Source organism: Schistocerca nitens, chromosome 9 (genome assembly GCF_023898315.1).
Source record: "Schistocerca nitens isolate TAMUIC-IGC-003100 chromosome 9, iqSchNite1.1, whole genome shotgun sequence".
Classification (NCBI taxonomy): Eukaryota; Metazoa; Arthropoda; class Insecta; order Orthoptera; family Acrididae; genus Schistocerca; species Schistocerca nitens.
The window spans coordinates 328036327-328054226 of NC_064622.1; the positions used below are offsets into that span (position 1 = coordinate 328036327).

The following is a 17900-nucleotide window of genomic DNA, read 5'->3' on the forward strand; positions in this document are numbered from 1 at the left end:
ATTGAATAAATTGCTGAGCCATATTTCTATGTAGCACTAACAAGAACAAGGGAAAAATTTTGTCTGTTCAGAGAAATTCTAAGACAGAAGAATCAGTGTAGTTCTTTGTTTACTAAGAAATTTAAGACCTCTTGTAAAGCTTAAGAAGCTTGTTATCTTATAACTGAGATTACTGCAAAAAATAATTAACTCCTGTAGTTGCAGAGAAAGCCATCATTCCAGCTTATCACTCTATAGTGAAAGCAATGTTTGGCCCCGAATATGAATGTGCTGTGAAAAAAATTCTGTTCACTGATAATACAGTTGGGGGACATATTCAGAATATGTATGAAACAATGAACATTCTGTTAAAACTGGAGTTGATGAAATGAATTTAACGTTTGCAATTAAGCTAGATGAATCTACCAATGTAAGTGGCCTATCTCAACTCATTTTCATTTGTTTTGTTGATGAAGGTAACACAATTGAACAGTGTCTCTGTTGTAATGATACTCCCTTCACTGCCAAAGACATTTTTGAAGTAATAAACAGATACTTGTCATGGAAGAATTGTGTTGGTATGAGCACAGGTGGAATGTGAACAGTGACAGGTTCCATGAAAGTTTGATCACACTGGCAGAATGACGAAAAAAAAAAAAAAAATCGTTCACAATAAAGTCTCTTTTAAATATGAGTAAAATGGTGTCTCGTGAAATTGTATGCATTAGAAGGGTGTCACCATGAGGTTAAGTTTGGAAAGGTCTGCCATAGAACATTACTGAGTTAAGATGTCAAAAGTAAACTAGCAACCCAATAAGAACTGATCAGCTTATCTATTTGATGGTGCTACATCAGTTAGCTATCCATCTATTCACCTAGGAACTATTGCCTGTTAATGCTGTTTATTAATGATCTGGCAGGCAAAAGTAGTAGTACCCTCAGACTTTTCATAGACATGGTATTTATTAATAATGAAGTAATCGTCATTGTCTTGTGCCATTGTCTGGTCTCAGTATGGTTATGAACAGGGGTGGCTGGATCAACTTCTTATCATCATCCCGTTACCCCAGACAGAATATGTGTACTGCAACTGTCTGTGTGTAGTGTTATCCATGTGAGAGTGAGCAAAAGTTTTCTGAATGCTTGTAAATCATGTAATTGAGGTGGACCTGGTTACCACCCCAATATTTATGTAGTGAGATGTGGGAAACAGCCTAAAAACCACATCCACACTGTCTGGCACACCAATCTTTGTCAGTAATATACCAGGTGGAATCAATCCAGGCCTGATGCACCTCCCAGTTCTACAAGCAGCACTTTAACATGCATGGGCTATGCAGGCAGGTAATTATTAATAATGAAATGTTGTCTGTAGGAAACTGCACAGATATCCAGTCAGATCTTTCTAACATTTTAAAGTGCAGCAAAGATTGGCAACTTATTTTAAATCTCTCTCTCTGTCTCTCTCTCTCTCTCTCTCTCTCACTCACTCAATCACTCAATCTCACTCTCACACATATCACAGAATATGTCCTGTAACTACAGCAACGGTAAGTCACACCTGGAATCAGTCAATTCATACAAATACCTGGGTGGAATGAAATGAAACTGAATGATCACAAAGGCCCAATAATAGGTAAGTTAGGTGCCTTGTTTTGATTCATTGGTGGGTACCGGGAAAATCCAGTCAGTTTACAAATGACACTACTTACGAAACACTTGTGTGATGTGTCTCAGAATATTGGTCAGGTGCGTGGAACCCTTATGAGATAAGGCTATCAGGTGACAGAGAGTATACAGTATGCACACAAAGCTCATATGTTTGTTTAAACCATGAGAGCCTCACAGATATGATGAAAAGTCTGAAATAACAAAAGCTTGAAGATAGACACCAAACCACACTAAAAATATCCAAGGACCAACATTAAGAAAGGAATTTAGGAATATGTCACAGCCTCCTAGAAATTGGTTGTAGGGACCATGAACACAAGATTAGACTCATTTCAGTGGGTGTAGAGGAATTTAAGCAATCATTCTTCCCACACTCCATAATAAAATGGAATAGGATGAATCCCTTATAAATAGTACAGTGGAAGAGGCCCTCTCTCATGCACTTCATAGTGGTTTTCAGTGTCTAAATAGTGATCTAGAACTTCTCACTTAAGTCTTTCCACTCCCGGGATTGGAATGACTCCTTACCCTCTCCATTAAAACCCACATCCTTTAATCTTTCCCTCTCCTTCCCTCTTTCCTGATGAAGCAACCTTGGGTTGCGAAAGCTTGAAATTTGTGTGTGTGTTTTTTATTGTGTCTATCTACCAGCGCTTTCTCATTCGGTAAGTTATAGCATCTTTGTTTTTTTATTTATATGTTGTTGTTGTTGTTGTTGTCTTCAGTCCTGAGACTGGTTTGATGCAGCTCTCCATGCTACTCTTATCCTGTGCAAACTTCTTCATCTCTCAGTAGCTACTGCAACCTACATCCTTCTGAATCTGTTTAGTGTATTCATCTCTTGGTCTCCCTCTACAATTTTTACTCTCCATGCTGCCCTCCAATACTAAATTGGTGATCCCTTGATGCCTCAGAACATGTCCTACCAACCGATCCCTTCTTCTAGTCAAGTTGTGCCACAAACTTCTCTTCTCCCCAATCCTATTCAGTACCTCCTCATTAGTTATATGATCTATCCATCTAATCTTCAGCATTCTTCTGTAGCACCACATTTCGAAAGCTTCTATTATCTTCTTGTCCAAACTATTTATCGTCCATGTTTCACTTCCATACATGGCAACGCTCCATACAAATACTTTCAGAAACGACTTCCTGACACTTAAATTTATACTCGATGTTAACAAATTTCTCTTCTTCAGAAACGCTTTCCTTGTCATTGCCAGTCTACATTTTATATCCTCACTACTTTGACCATCATCAGTTATTTTGCTCCCCAAATAGCAAAACTCCTTTACTACTTTAAGTGTCTCATTTCCTAATCTAATCCCTCAGCATCACCCGACTTGATTCATTCAGTTTCATTCAGTTGATTCATTCAGTTTCATTTCATTCCACCGAGGTATTTGTATGAATTGACTGATTCCAGGTGTGACTTACTGTTGCTGTAGTTACAGGACATATTCTATGATATGTGTGAGAGTGAGATTGAGTGAGTGAGTGAGAGAGAGAGAGAGAGAGAGAGAGAGAGAGAGAGAGAGAGAGAGATTTAAAATAAGTTGCCAATCCTCATTTTGCTTTTGTTGATGTTCATCTTATATCCTCCTTTCAAGACACTATCCATTCCGTTCAACTGCTGTTCCAGGTCCTTTGCTGTCTCTGACAGAATTACAATGTCATCGGCGAACCTCAAAGTTTTTATTTCTTCTCCATGGATTTTAATACCTACTCCGAATTTTTCTTTTGTTTCCTGTATTGCTTGCTCAATATACAGATTGAATAACATCGGGGAGAGGCTACAACCCTGTCTCACTCCCTTCCCAACCACTGCTTCCATTTCATACCCCTCGACTCTTATAACTGCCATCTGGTTTCTGTACAATTTGTAAATAGCCTTTTGCTCCCTGTATTTTAACCCTGCCACCTTCAGAATTTGAAAGAGAGTATTCCAATCAACATTGTCAAAAGCTTTCTCTAAGTCTTAAATGCTAGAAACGTAGTTTTGCCTTTCCTTAATCTTTCTTCTAAGATAAGTCGTAGGGTCAGTATTGCCTCACGTGTTCCAACATTTCTACGAAATCCAATCTGATCTTCCCCGATGTTGGCTTCTATCAGTTTTTCCATTCGTCTGTAAAGAATTTGCTTTAGTATTTTGCAGCTGTGACTTATTAAACTGATAGTTCGGTAATTTTCACATCTGTCAATACCTGCTTTCTTTGGGATTGGAATTATTATATTCTTCTTGAAGTCTAAGGGTATTTCGCCTGTCTCATATATCTTGCTCACCAGATGGTAGAGTTTTGTCATGACTGGCCCTCCCAAGGCTGTTAGTAGTTCTAATGGAATGTTGTCTACTCCAGAAGCCTTGTTTCGACTCAGGTCTTTCAGTGCTCTGTCAAACGCTTCACGCAGTATCATATCTCCCATTTCATCTTCATCTACATCCTCTTCCATTTCCATAATATTGTCCTCAAGTACATCGCCCTTGTATAGACCCTCTATATACTCCTTCCACCTTTCTGCTTTCCCTTCTTTGCTTAGATCTGGGTTTCCATCAAAGCTCTTGATATTCATGCAAGTGGTTCTCCTTTCTCCAAAGGTCTCTTTAATTTTCCTGTAGGCAGTATCTATCTTATGCCTAGTGAGATAAGCCTCTACATCCTTACATTTGTCCTCTAGCCATCCCTGCTTAGCCATTTTACACTTCCTGTCGATCTCATTTTTGAGATGTTTGTATTCCTTTTTGCCTGCTTCATTTACTGCAGTTTTATATTTTTTCCTTTCATCAATTAAATTCAATATTTCTTCTGTTACCCAAGGCTTTCTACTAGCCCTCGTCTTTTTACCTATTTGATCCTCTGCTGCCTTCACTATTTCATCCCTCAAAGCTACCCATTGTTCTTCTACTGTATTTCTTTCCCCCATTCCTGTCAATTGTTCCCTTATGCTCTCCCTGAAACTCTGTACAACCTTTCAGTTTATCCAGGTCCCATCTCCTTAAATTCCCACCTTTTTGCAGTTTCTTCAGTTTTAATCTACAGTTCATAACCAATAGATTGTGGTCAGAGTCCACATCTGCCCCTGAAAATGTCTTACAATTTAAAACCTGGTTCCTAAATCTCTGTCTTACCATTATATAATCTATCTGATACCTTTTAGTATCTCCAGGGTTCTTCGATGTATACAACCTTCTTTCATGATTCTTAAACCAAGTGTTAGGTATGATTAAGTTATGCTCTGCACAAAATTCTACCAGGCAGCTTCCTCTTTCATTTATTAGCCCCAATCCATATTCACTTACTATGTTTCCTTCTCTCCCTTTTCCTACTCTTGAATTCCAGTCACCCAGGACTATTAAATTTTCGTCTCCCTTCACTACCTGAATAATTTCTTTTATCTCATCGTACATTTCATCAATTTCTTTGTCATCTGCAGAGCTAGTTGTCATATAAACTTGTACTATTGTAGTAGGCATGGGCTTCATGTCTATCTTGGCCACAATAATGCGTTCACTATACTGTTTGTAGTAGCTTACCCATACACCTATTTTTTTATTCATTATTCAACCTAATCCTGCATTACCCCTATTTGATTTTGTATTTATAACCCTGTATTCACCTGTCTTGTTCCTCCTGCCACCGAACTTCACTAATTCCCACTATATCTAACTTTAACCTATCCATTTCCCTTTTAAATTTTCTAACCTACCTGCCTGATTAAGGGATCTGACATTCCACGCTCCGATCCGTAGAACGCCAGTTTTCTTTCTCCTGATAACAATGTCCTCTTGAGTATTCCCTGCCCGGAGATCCGAATGGGGGACTATTTTACCTCTGGAATATTTTACCCAAGAGGACGCCATCATCATTTAATCATACAGTAAAGCTGCATGCCCTTGGGAAAAATTACGGCTGTAGCTTCCCCTTGCTTTCAGTCGTTCGCAGTACCAGAACAGCAAGGCCATTTTGGTTAGTGTTCCAAGGCCAGATCAGTCAATCATCCAGACTGTTGCCCCTGCAACTACTGAAAAGGCTGCTGCCCCTCTTCAGGAACCACACATTTGTCAGGCCTCTCAACAGATACCCCTCCGTTGCGGTTGCACCTATGGTACTGCTATCTGTATCGTTGAGGCACGAAAGCCTCCCCACCAACGGCAAGGCCCATGGTTCATGGGGGGGCCCGAAGATATACTTTACTCAAACAACCCTCTTGACCTCACTTTTCACAAGTTTTTATCCTTACACCTATGTCTGTGCCTTGTCAGTCCAATTTTCCTTCCCTTGTTCCCAGACAACCACTGTCATTCTCCTTCCTCCTTGTTAACTTCAAAATTTCCCTTTCACCTTACTTTGATACTCTTGATCTTCTAATGTCCCTATGCAGTTTATTTTTAGTGGACTCTTATCATATACAACTCCATTATTTAGTCTGTGTACTAAACAGTTGTATTTTCTTATGTTTTTCCCACATTTGATCTAGGATTAGAAACTAACACAAAAATTATTTGTGTTTCTTTTCCCATGGTGCTTCATTAAAGTGAAACTGAAATTAAGTTTTCAAAATCAGCCACTAATATCACATGAGACTAGCTTACTGATGTGTCATTGAAAGTATTTCATTGTTTTTTGGAAGAGGCCTCAGAATGATAATTTTTATTAATTTTACATAATATTTTTTGTTCAGTCAGGAAATTTGTGATGAGAAAGGAGCAGGCAACAAGACAATGTGCTCAGCATGCAACAGGGCTTGTACCTACACACGACTTTATGAGTCCTGTCTATACAGTCGTGTCAGCTACGTTTTTGATTCTCCTGCAGCAGTTGCCTTTTCCATATTCATGGCCTTCTGGGGTAAGCATTTATTACATTTAAAATTACAGATATCTCAGTTTGTAAATTAAGATAAGCATTAATCTACTGCAAGAAACTACTTCTTTTGGCAACATAGTCAACTGTAATTAGAGATAATGTACTATACTCCAGTTTGCTTTTGTTCTACAATATTACTTTTATTGCTAATCAGTTTTCAGCTTACAAGGCCATCTTCAGACCTGAAGATGGCCTTGTAAGCCGAAAACCGGTTAACAATAAAAGTAATAGTGTAAAACAAAAGCAAACTGGTGCTTTTCATTTCTTATAATGTAGCTCTACCAAGAACCGATGGAAGATTCTGTTAACATACTGTACTCCGTTGGAAATTAATATCTGACAGAAATGTCTGTAATCAGATTACCATTGCACCAAAATACTGAATCCCATACTCAACACCAGGCAGGAAATGGAGAATACAGGGGAAACTATTTCTGTTCTTGTCTTGCCGCTGTCTATAATACATTTTAGCTAAAATGATGATTATTATTTGGCGCAATTATAGTAAAGAGAAACAATTCTAAAATCTCTGAATAGTCCCCAGTTTCATACTTATTTATCTGCTTTATGCACAATTCTTAATGATCTCTCTTATGAAATACATATGTCATTGGAGTTAGCTTGGTTGCCCTGTAACTTAATTGTAAGAATTTTGTCTATAGGTCAGATTAGTGAAGAAAATGTCTGACTACTAAATAAACTTTATGTCACTTTACACGATCTATAATTAACACATATTGATGAAAATGTTCTTCTGTTGAGTGTCAGTATCTCCCCTTATGCTAAAACTCAAATCTAGTATTCTTAAAATATTTTGTATGGCATTCTACATGTCTATATTTCATTAGACCAGATTTTAATGCCTTAAGAGTCTGATAATTGATCATAGATATCAAAGAAACATTAAGAATTTTTTGGATAACTTGAGATCTCCTTTTGTTTATCCTGCAGATAATGGATTGTCAGATTAAGATCCACAACTATTCACAGTGCATATCTTTGTAGCATAGATCAGAAACACTTAAAATGGTGAGGTCAACTAATGACAAAAAAAGTAAGGGTTAGTAGAAAGCCAAAAATGTTGATTTGGTCTGATGCTTACAATGAGCTTAATGCCAGGTCTTCATTCAAGAAATTTCTTTCCATTTATGAAAATAGTTTTACCAATAAAAAATGTAAGACAAGGAAGAAATTAAAGAGATTTACAAGTAAGGATATTTCTCCAGACTGGAAATGGGATATTTGCAAAGTAGACAGAATGAGTAACATTGCAGAAATAGTTCCACATTGCTAGCACTGCTGTGACCTGTTTTCAGTATTTAAAAAAAATTATAGGAAAATGCACATCTTGTTTGAAATAAACATATCAGCTGATAAAATCAGAATCAAAGTGGAATATTGTTTCAATAAACAATAAACAAGAAGATGTTAAACATAGACCTGATTCAAGCATCATAAAAGACAGTTCACATGCATCATATATATTTCTTAATTATTACTTTTTTAAAAAATTAGATCATAAACTTGGTGATAATATTCCATAAGAGGAAGCTACACAGTACACTTCCCAAATGCTACTGAAAAAATTATGATATGTTAAAATTTTCGATACCGGAAGCTGCACAGTACACTTCCCAAGTGCTATTCAGAAAATTGTGATACACTAAAATTTTCCATACCAGTCCCTTTCTACACAATTTCTTCAAGCCACTCCAAAACAAGTTGCCAATGTTTACATCACTTCTAAATCTTATCAAGATCTGACTGAATATTTTTACTGTTTCCTTCATGCAGTACTTCATTACAGACAACTGCATTATCTGCAAAAAGTATAAAATTACTATTACTATTGTCTCCATGGTCATTAATATACAACATGAACAGCAAGGTTCCCAACACTCTTCCCTGGGGCACAACCAAAGTTACCTCTACATGTGACAATGACTCTCCATCTGAGATAACCTGCTATGTTCTCCCTACCAAGAAATCCTCATCCCAGTTACAAATCTAACTTGCTGCACAATATGATCATAGTTTTGACACTAAGCGTAGGTGTGGTACTGAGTCAAATGCTTTTCAGAAATCAGGAAATACTGCATCTACCTGACCACCTTGATCCAAAGCTTTCAATATCTCATGTGAGAAAAGTGTTAGTTGTGTTTCACTTGATGGGCTGGAAGTTTTGGGCCGCTCCTATAATCAAAGCTTGCTTCTGCAAGGCCATTGTACAGGAGAGTGAGAACTCTGAGAACATCCACATTTTTGGTCATCTTGTGAACTCTAAAATGTCTGTGGTTCCTTTCTGTGGATTGGGTGGGCAATATGTCATGTCCTCAAGGTATGTATGGGATTATTTGCATCTCTGGAAGTGGTATCACTTTCAACTGATGACCTGATGAAACATGTATAAATACATATGAAGCTATTGATGTGTTATGTTAATGTGATGGTATATATGATGTATACTGTTGTAGATCGATGTTTTCTGAATCCTTGCTGGTTGGCATGGAGGAGGTCATTCTGTTTGAAGTACCTCATTATGTTTGAGGTCAGAATATGTTCCAAGACTATACAACAAATCAGTGTCAAGTATATTGGATGATTATGCTGTGGATCACTTCTGCAATCCTTCGTGTAAATTGGTGTGACCTATGCTTCCTTCCAGCAGCTGGGCTCCATTATTTGTCCAAGGGATCTATGATAGATTATAATTAGAAGATGGAAAGGTGAACGCACATGAATGCACATGTGGATGTTGGCATGGTGTGCAACTATCAGTTGTATGGAATCAATGCTGTGAGGTGGATTGCCAACCAGACATGGCACAACAAGAAAATGACCTATTTTGTTTGAATATGCTCATGATTACACGTTGAAACCCATAAATTTTGTTCTTTTGTTGTTGATAATTTGTGTGCTGCTGAGTCAAATGGTCTATGGAAGTCAAGTAACACTACTTCTACCTGATGCCTTGCTCTTTAGCTCTCAAGATGTCTCATGGGAAAAGCATGAACTACAATTGGTATGACTGATATTTCAGTAATTCATGCTGGTTGACATTCTGTTTGAGATACCTCATTGTCTTTGAGCCCACAGTATATTTCAAGATCTGCAACTGATGAATGTTAGTGATACTGGAAGATAGTTTCATAGGTCACTTCTGCTCTCATTTGTGTGGATGGGCATGACTTGTGCTTTACTCCAAGTACTGGGCACAGTGTTTTGTTCGAAGGATGTACTACATATTACAGTTAAAAGGGGGATGTAACTCAGTTTTCATATTTTACACAGAACCTGACAGGAATTACACGGGACTCTGAGGCCTTGTTCAAGCAACTGCAGCTGTTTCTCAACACTGCTCACATTAGTGTCTATTCACTCATCTTTTATTTCAAGTTCCTCATTGAGATGTGACACTCCTGCCTACTGCTGATTAAACATTTGAATCTTTCTACTTGCATTAGTCAACCATTGTATTTTGGTAATCATTGTTACTGCAGCCACTTCATGCTTGCTGATACCAGTTTCGTTGTGGACATTGTCAAAGAGGATAGGTATTTTTGCTGCCATTTAATCTAACACATTTTCATCATAAGCCAAGGCGCTTATCTTTAGGTCAACACAATGAGAGCTGCTTCTAAGTTCATAATACACTGAATTGAGTTTCCTATTAGTTTATCCACATGTTGATTTCTTTTTAACTTGTTATTCAACTGACTGGACCTAAGTAATTTTATAGAGTGTTTCATTTAGCATGAAAAACAATGTCACCAAAGCACTTAAACTCAACGGGTTGGTCCACATGGACACTCACAATGCTAGAATAGGCTGGTGCTACACATAAAAGGCGTACTAAATCTAACATAAATACAAAATTCACTCATGCCACACATAAAGAAAGTCTGAACAAAGCATTTAAACTGAACTGGTTAGTCTGTATTTATACTTGTAATGCCATCATAAATGTGGCAAGTGTCATGCATAGAAGACATACTAAATCTAACATGATTACAAAATTCAGCATGTGCCACCAATGAAAAAATAGTTTACCAAATATTGTCTGGCTGTCATTACTGCCGATAGTTGTGATTACCCAAATGCTTAGTCCAAAGTTATTCTGATCTGAGAAACAACTAGAATTTTGGTGTGGAGAAATACATTGATTGACATTCTGATCTGTGGCGCTGAAAATGTAATAACTAAGGGTCCACCTGAGTCAAAAAGCAGACTCTTCAAAGTGACCAGGAAAGGTCAAAAGACACTGCTGCAGTTGAACTGTTAAATGTAGGAAAACCTAGCTCTGTGCCAGAAAGCTGCCTGTTTATTTATTTATTTATTTCATTCGTGTTCTGTAGACCCATTAGCGATAAATTGCTTGGGTGTAGAACGTGCCATTTACATAGATTTGAGACATAGAAAAAATGTTTAAAAGAATTGTTGTTTGTAAAATGTTCCAAATTACATTGAACAGACTTACAATAGATCAAAATCAATTCACATATTCTCATACATAAATTCGTCCAGTGAATAAATGGTTTTACTTAGAAGATGCTGTTGAAATTGATCTTTAAAATTAGGTGGATCAGTAACTGACATTTTTATTGCCTCAGGGAGAGCATTAAATATTTTTATGCAAGAGTAGTGTACTCCTTTTTGCACCATACTTAGATTCTTTTGCTCAAGATGTAGATCATATTTTACCCTAGTGTCATAATTATGATACATGCTGTTCATTTCAAAAAGGGAATGGTTTTTACACAAGAAACACATGAGAGAGAAAATGTACTGAGATACTGTTGTGAGTATTCTCAGTTCTTGGAAGAGTTTCCTGCAGGAATGTCTGTAATTGACACCACACAGAATCCTAATGATTCTTTTCTGGGCTATGAGGATTTTGTTTGCCTTTGACTGGTTTCCCCAGAATATAATTCCATAGGCCATCAGGTCATGAAAATAACCAAAATAGGCAGCTTTCAAAGTATTTAAGTCACTGAAGGAAGCAATCGCATGAATAGTGTAAATTGCTGAGCTTAGTTTTTTTATATAGGTAAGAAATGTGTACGGACCAGTTTAGATTGCTATTAACAAGTAGACCCAGGAACTTTGTTGACTCCACTCTTCCTAAATTCCCATCATTGTATTTAACATTAATCTCACCTTCGATATTTTGGCTTGTATGGAATTGAATCAATTGAGTTTTTTCAAAATTTAGTAATAATCCATTAGAGGTAAACCAGTTAAAGGTCTCCTAAAAAATTGCATTTACAGTGATTTCAAGATTAGTATTTGTTGAATTGTCTACCAGAATTGTTGTGTCATTGGCAAACAAAGTAAATTTTATCTTAGCCCTTGTACACATTGGAAGGTCATTTATGAAAATAAGGAAAAGTAGAGGATCCAGAATAGAGCCCTGTGGGACTCCACAGTTTATTGTGCCCCAAGAAGAGGACACTGGTTCCGCATTAGTGTCGTTTACCATGACTTTCTGTTTCCGGTCCTTTAAATAGGAGGCAAGCCACATCCCTGCTTCTCCAGTTAACCCATAAAATTCCGCTTTTCTCAGAAAAATCTCATGGTTCATGCAATTGAATGCCTTAGAAAGGTCACAAAAAATTCCAGTTGGAGACATCTTATTATTGATTGATTCAAGAATTGCATTGGTGAAAGAATATATTGGAGCTTCTGTTGAGATGTTTTTCTGGAAACCGAATTGACTTTTATTGAGAATATTGTATTTATTAAAATGCTCAAGAATCCTTCTGTGTACAAGTTTCTTGAGAATCTCGGAGAACAAGTTAAGAGTGAAATAGGACGATAATTGGTTACTTCGTTTCTGTCACCCTTCTTGTACAATGGTTTCACCACTGAATATTTAAGTCTATCAGGGACAATTCCTGGTCTCAGTGATTCATTAAAGATGTGGCACAGGACTTCACAAATGAAAATGTGTGCGTGTTTCAACACTTTGATGGAAATACCATCAATACCAATTGAGTTTTTGTTTTTCATGGTCCTTATTATCTTCTTAATTTCCTCAACAGTGATAGGAGGCATGCTAATCTGGGGTGTTGCACTAAGTCCACTTCTTTGTAAAAGGTTCAGAGCCTCATTTATAGAACCATTAGACCCTCTTTTATCCGCTGCAGTCAAAAAATGCTTGTTGAAAATTTTTGCAACATTTTCACCTTTATCAATGATATTCCCATTATGTCTAACTTCAATATTTTCTGCATTGTTTGAGTAACTACCAGTTTCTCTTTTTATAATACCCCAGATGGTTTTCATTTTGTTTCCAGAATTATCTATTTCTGATTTGATGAACATACTTTTTGCCTTTATCAGAACTTCATTTAAGATATTGCAGTACCTTTTATAATGAGCTCTTATTTCAGGATCATTTGTATTTCTGAGAGAAACATATAGCAGTCTTTTACTCCTACATGATGTTTTTATTCCTTTTGTGAGCCACTGTTTGCTGGTATGGCTCTCGTACTGTCAAACTAATTGCCTCAAAGCAACAAAAATCTGACTTCCTGAAAAGTTTGCTCAAGGTCATTGGTGTAGTGTTTCGGCCCTATCTTATAGCACATATGTTCAACCAAGCTGTAAAGCTCTTCCTACACCAATTCAACCTCACTAGCACACCAGAAAGGCTGCCTGCCTTGCCTGTGGATGGCAGAAACTCATGGGGACCAGTCCCAGTAGTGGGGGAAGACATTTGTACCACCTAGGATTCCTCCTGCAGCAAGAGTAACTTTGAGAGTGTCCAGATGTCTAACTTCTAAAAAAACCATCATTATCTAGAGCAGATTGTGTGATCATGAATCTTCATATGGGAGAGCTTCCACCCCCCCCCCCCTCTCCACTCCGAGAGGAGAGCGTTAGGGTGAAAATGCCAAATACAGCTCCAGGGCATCAAATGTTGGACTGTGGTGATGAGCAGTGGTGGCATGGGTTGGTGCTGGTTGATTAGCAAGTGGGTGACTGGCAGATCTGTGGCATGGCTGACAGCCATTGTGATGAGAACTGGGTGTCATTGTGGCGGGTGTTGAGGGCATCTGGTCACTGCCGGTGGCTGGGGTGGTGCAGTGATGGAGTATGATAGAGGTGAGCAGCCTCTGCATGAGTGAACCCCTGGTGGCCGTGGCAAGGTTGGTGCTGGAGGGAGTCGGTACAGGTAGCATGCTTTGTGAAGTGGTGCGTGGTGACTGCCTGGAGGATGGTGCCCCAGGTAGCATGGCCAAAGGCACACCATGTGAGGTGCAAAATGGCTTGGTCTGAAACTTGAAAAAGGAGTCACCATGTGGCACAGCTTTGGGCTCTGAAGCACATTGGCAGCACGTGGAGATACAATGTTGCACAGTCTTGCTGAGCACAAGCTGGTGTGAGGTCACCCAGGCATGTAGGACATGTATGGCGATGTTCTGTGTGGCTGGCACATTTGATGTAGTATGTGCTGAAGTGCACTGGCAGTGGCTACTGCTGCTTTTTTTCTCTGACAGAAGCTCTAGTAAAACACTGGCAAGGCAGCAGGCTATAACATTTACCCTGGCATGCTGTAGGGTGTGTGTGACACTGGGCAGAGGCTGCAGGTCTGCTGACATCGCAGGTGTTCGAGCGGCATTGGTGGTGGAGAGAGCGGTGCCTGTAATTGTGTCAGGTGGTGGTGGCGAGGCTTCAGTCTCTGCATTGAACTCTGCGTCAGGTGTACATTTTCTGTGTCAAGATCTGCGTAATGAGTACCAGCAGTAAGAAGTAAAATAAAGGTGTGTCCCAGGCACTAGTTAGCACTTCAGTGGCAAAGCTGTGGGTGGTGCTGGCAGTGTCAGGGTTGTCAACATTGGTGGTTTCATCAGCAGTGTCAGCAGTTGACAGAGAGACCTCAACTGCTAGCAGCAAATATGCATCGTGCAGGGTGAACGCATACTCTGGTTTGAGTCTCAACAGAAAAAACTGAAGGGGTGCTGTGGAGATGCACTATAAACGTATTGTCAGCTCTCTTCAGGGTGAGACCAGGAACCGAGTACTGTGGGTGAAGTAGGGGCTTGCAAGCACTGATGTGTAACATGGCTCTGTGGAGGCATCAGTCATAAACGCATCATGTAATTTTGAAAATACCGTATGTAGGCTGGGATACAGGCAGTAGGTAGAGGCTTTGGTTTGATAAAATCATGTGGTAGACATAGTGGCTGTCTGTAAACCAAGTCAGTGGCAAATGTCTGCAAGCCGGCCTTGTGTGCTACTCACAATCCTAGCAGAACCTGTGGCAGGGTGGTAGACAATTTTGTGTCATAAAAGATGAGGCCTGTCTTCAGTGTCTGGAAATGTTTCACCATACTGTTGACAGCAGGATGACAACTAGTGGTGAAATGAACAAGGGTACCACAAGTCGCTTTAAGGGTCTTGAATGGACAAAACATGAATTGGCACCCATATTCTGATGTTATGTGGTGGGGCAGTAGAAGCGAGAAATCCAGGAATTATTTAATGCCATGGCAACATTTTGAGCTGAAATTTTGTAAGATGGAAATGGCCTCTGCCAGTGCATGAACTAGTCTCTCATGGTTAGCAGATAGCAAAAGCTATTTGATGATGGAAGAAGGCTGATAATATCTTTGTCCACATGAGAAAGTTGATCTTCAGTTGTGAGAAATGAACCAATTGATGTGTGCAGATGTCGGCCCACATTTGCATGCTGGTGTGGTAAGCAAGCAAAAGCCCAAGTGTGACAGTCCAATTGGATACTGGGCCAGAAGAAACATTTTTGGACAAGGGCACAGATGAACAGATGTGGAGGTGTGCTGTACTTTGTAGATGATGAAATACTGGTTTGTGGAAGGTGTGGTGAAAGTAGGGGCAGATTCAGTCTTTAGAGCGATCAGTGTGCTCAGAATCTATTAGAAAATCACATCAAATGTGCAGGTCTTTACTAGGGGCTTTTTGGAGTAGGAAGGTAAGATTGGTATTCACGTCCTGATAGAGTTTGGGTAGGGAGGGGTTGGTGGATTGGGTCATTGCTGGGACCTAGTAGTCTAAAGGAAAGCTGAGGGTACGGGAGTGGCTGAAACAGTCTGTGACAGTGTTCCCCTGATGCTGGATTTGTGGTGTATATCAGTTGAAAATTATGCAAATGTATACTATTTTCAGAACTGTTGGATCATAATTTTGGCACTGCCTTTTTGATAAACCCTGTTGTAAGAGGGTAGTCGCCAGTGAAGATGGTGAAAGAGCATTCACCAACAGAAGAATTGAAATAATTCACCACCTCATAGATGGCGAGTAATTCCCTGTCATACATGGCCCATTTGCACTGGGGTTTGGAGAACTTTGCTGAGAAGAAAGCCAGTGGCTACCAGGTGAACCCAACATTAGTTGAAGGATGGCACTAATCACAGATTGTCGTTGACAATAGTGGGCAAGGCAATGGGGTGGGAGTGTGTCCGAAGGGCTGCATTAGTGACATTTTCAGAGCTAGCTGTCACAAGTGGTATCCACCACATGTGCTGGTTACTTATAGTTCATTGGCCTTGTAGTGAGGGACTTCTGAATGGAAGCCACATTTTTGGCAAATTTTCTAAAATAGTTGGGTATGCAGAGAAATCTCAAGTTCCTTATATGTCATGGTGCATGAAAAATCAAAGATCACTCTAAGTTTTTCAGGCAGGGGTCAAGAGCTGGAAGCAGAAATGCTTTGTCCTAGAATTTCTATTTCAGCTCTCCATAAAATACATTTCTGCAGATTAAGAATGATTTCTCTTTTTTTGAGGCTGGCAAAAATTTCCCTGAGAAGCTTACAGGAGTCAATCAGGTTGTCATATAAGTATGCAAACAGCCTGGTGCACCATGAAGGTCACTGTCTGGAAACATTTCCAAGTTTGCACTACATTATGGAGGTTGAAGGTCATAAATGCAATCTCAAGTCCAAAAGGTGTTACTATGGCTGTTTAGTCAATCTGTTGTGACTGGGATTTGTGAAAAGGCTTTGATGCAGTCAATATTGCTGAAAATTGTGGAGCTGTAGCTGCATAATAACGGCACAGGTTACTGATTCGGAATGGTTCTCGCACTGAGACTCTGATAATTGCCACAAGAGTGCCAGGTCCAGTTGTAGTGTGGAGGACGAGGTGTGAAGAGTGAGATATCATTCTGGGAATGAGATGTCCTACTTCCCTGGCCAACAAAAGTGTTCGCAAGTTAAGGTAGTTAATAAGTGAAAAGTACCACACTCCTGGGTGTTGTTTTATGGCCTGTGCAGATTAGAGTGATACAAATCCTGTGCTGTTGGCAAGGCAGATCATGAACTGGCACTTCTACCTACTGAGTGGAGTTTTCTGCTCTGTGGTGCCGTGGATGAAGGGCATGGAGCGAACGTGATCTCCATGATCTCAGAGAGATGCTCACCAGAGAACAAATGATACTGAAATATATTTGTATCAGTTTTCAGTGCCTTGATGGGCTCTGAAAGATATACATTCGCTTGTCTGACTGTGATAAATGCAGATGTAGTCAATCTGTCATAGTCTAGAATTGTAATTATAAGCAGCAAATCAAGTTCATACTATCTTGGTGTGTTATTTCTGTGGATACATCAAACAACATAAAACTCTTTCAGCACTTTTCAACCTAAAAGTAGAAGAAGTTCACTGAGAAGAGCTGATGCACAGTTAAAGGGGCACTGGTAAGCAGAATCCTTACAGCACAAGAAATACAGTGTCTGATCAATATATTGCAAGTGCTTTGAACAGTGAGCCCACAAAATTTGCACAGATTGAATAATGAACTGTTTTACCTATCAACACTTATTACTAAAATAGGAAAAGCAAGGAGAAATACTTCAAATGCTTTCAGATGGACAGAGAATCCCAGAGCCAATGAAGGCTTCAATTTCCACCTATAAAAACTTGCACTTGTGCAGCACAGGAGGATGAGTGCAACTGTAAAATGGAAACCCCAAATTGGTTGCAATATAAGACACTGTGTTGAGGTGCAACTTGTGGGGGCACCGGAAAGATGTGTGAGGAACACAAATTCAGGAAGCCGATTGGAAAAGGGACCAGAGCAGGGGAGTTGTTTGATGGTAAAGTGGATTACAGGGAGGGAAGTGCAGGGGATGGAATGACCCAACATGCCATCGACTAGGCAGCACTGTGTGAGGTCAAAGACAAGGTGAAAGTGCGAAATGAAATCAGTGCTGCATATTAGATCGGTGACATTTGCCATGGTGAACATCCAAGGGAACTCCTTACAGAGATCGAGATCGATGTAAGGGCTGTGGGTTAGTTAGTTGGTTGGTTTCATGTTCCATTGATCAATCGCACAGTACAGAAGCCGTTATGATGTGGAACGCGTCAAGTGCACAAGAAATGCACATATGAAACAAGATTA

The 17900-nt window shown here is 39.3% G+C and overlaps 1 protein-coding gene across 2 annotated transcripts in view; it reads left to right on the forward strand.

Moving 5' to 3' along the window:
* LOC126203809 (anoctamin-5-like) overlaps positions 1–17900 on the forward strand; it is a 288957-nt gene that overhangs the window by 120210 nt on the left and 150847 nt on the right. For both annotated transcript variants that reach the window (XM_049938177.1, XM_049938176.1), the window contains exon 8: positions 6331–6497. In XM_049938177.1, the coding sequence (XP_049794134.1) occupies positions 6331–6497 (167 nt within the window). The remainder of the gene's footprint in view (positions 1–6330; positions 6498–17900) is intronic.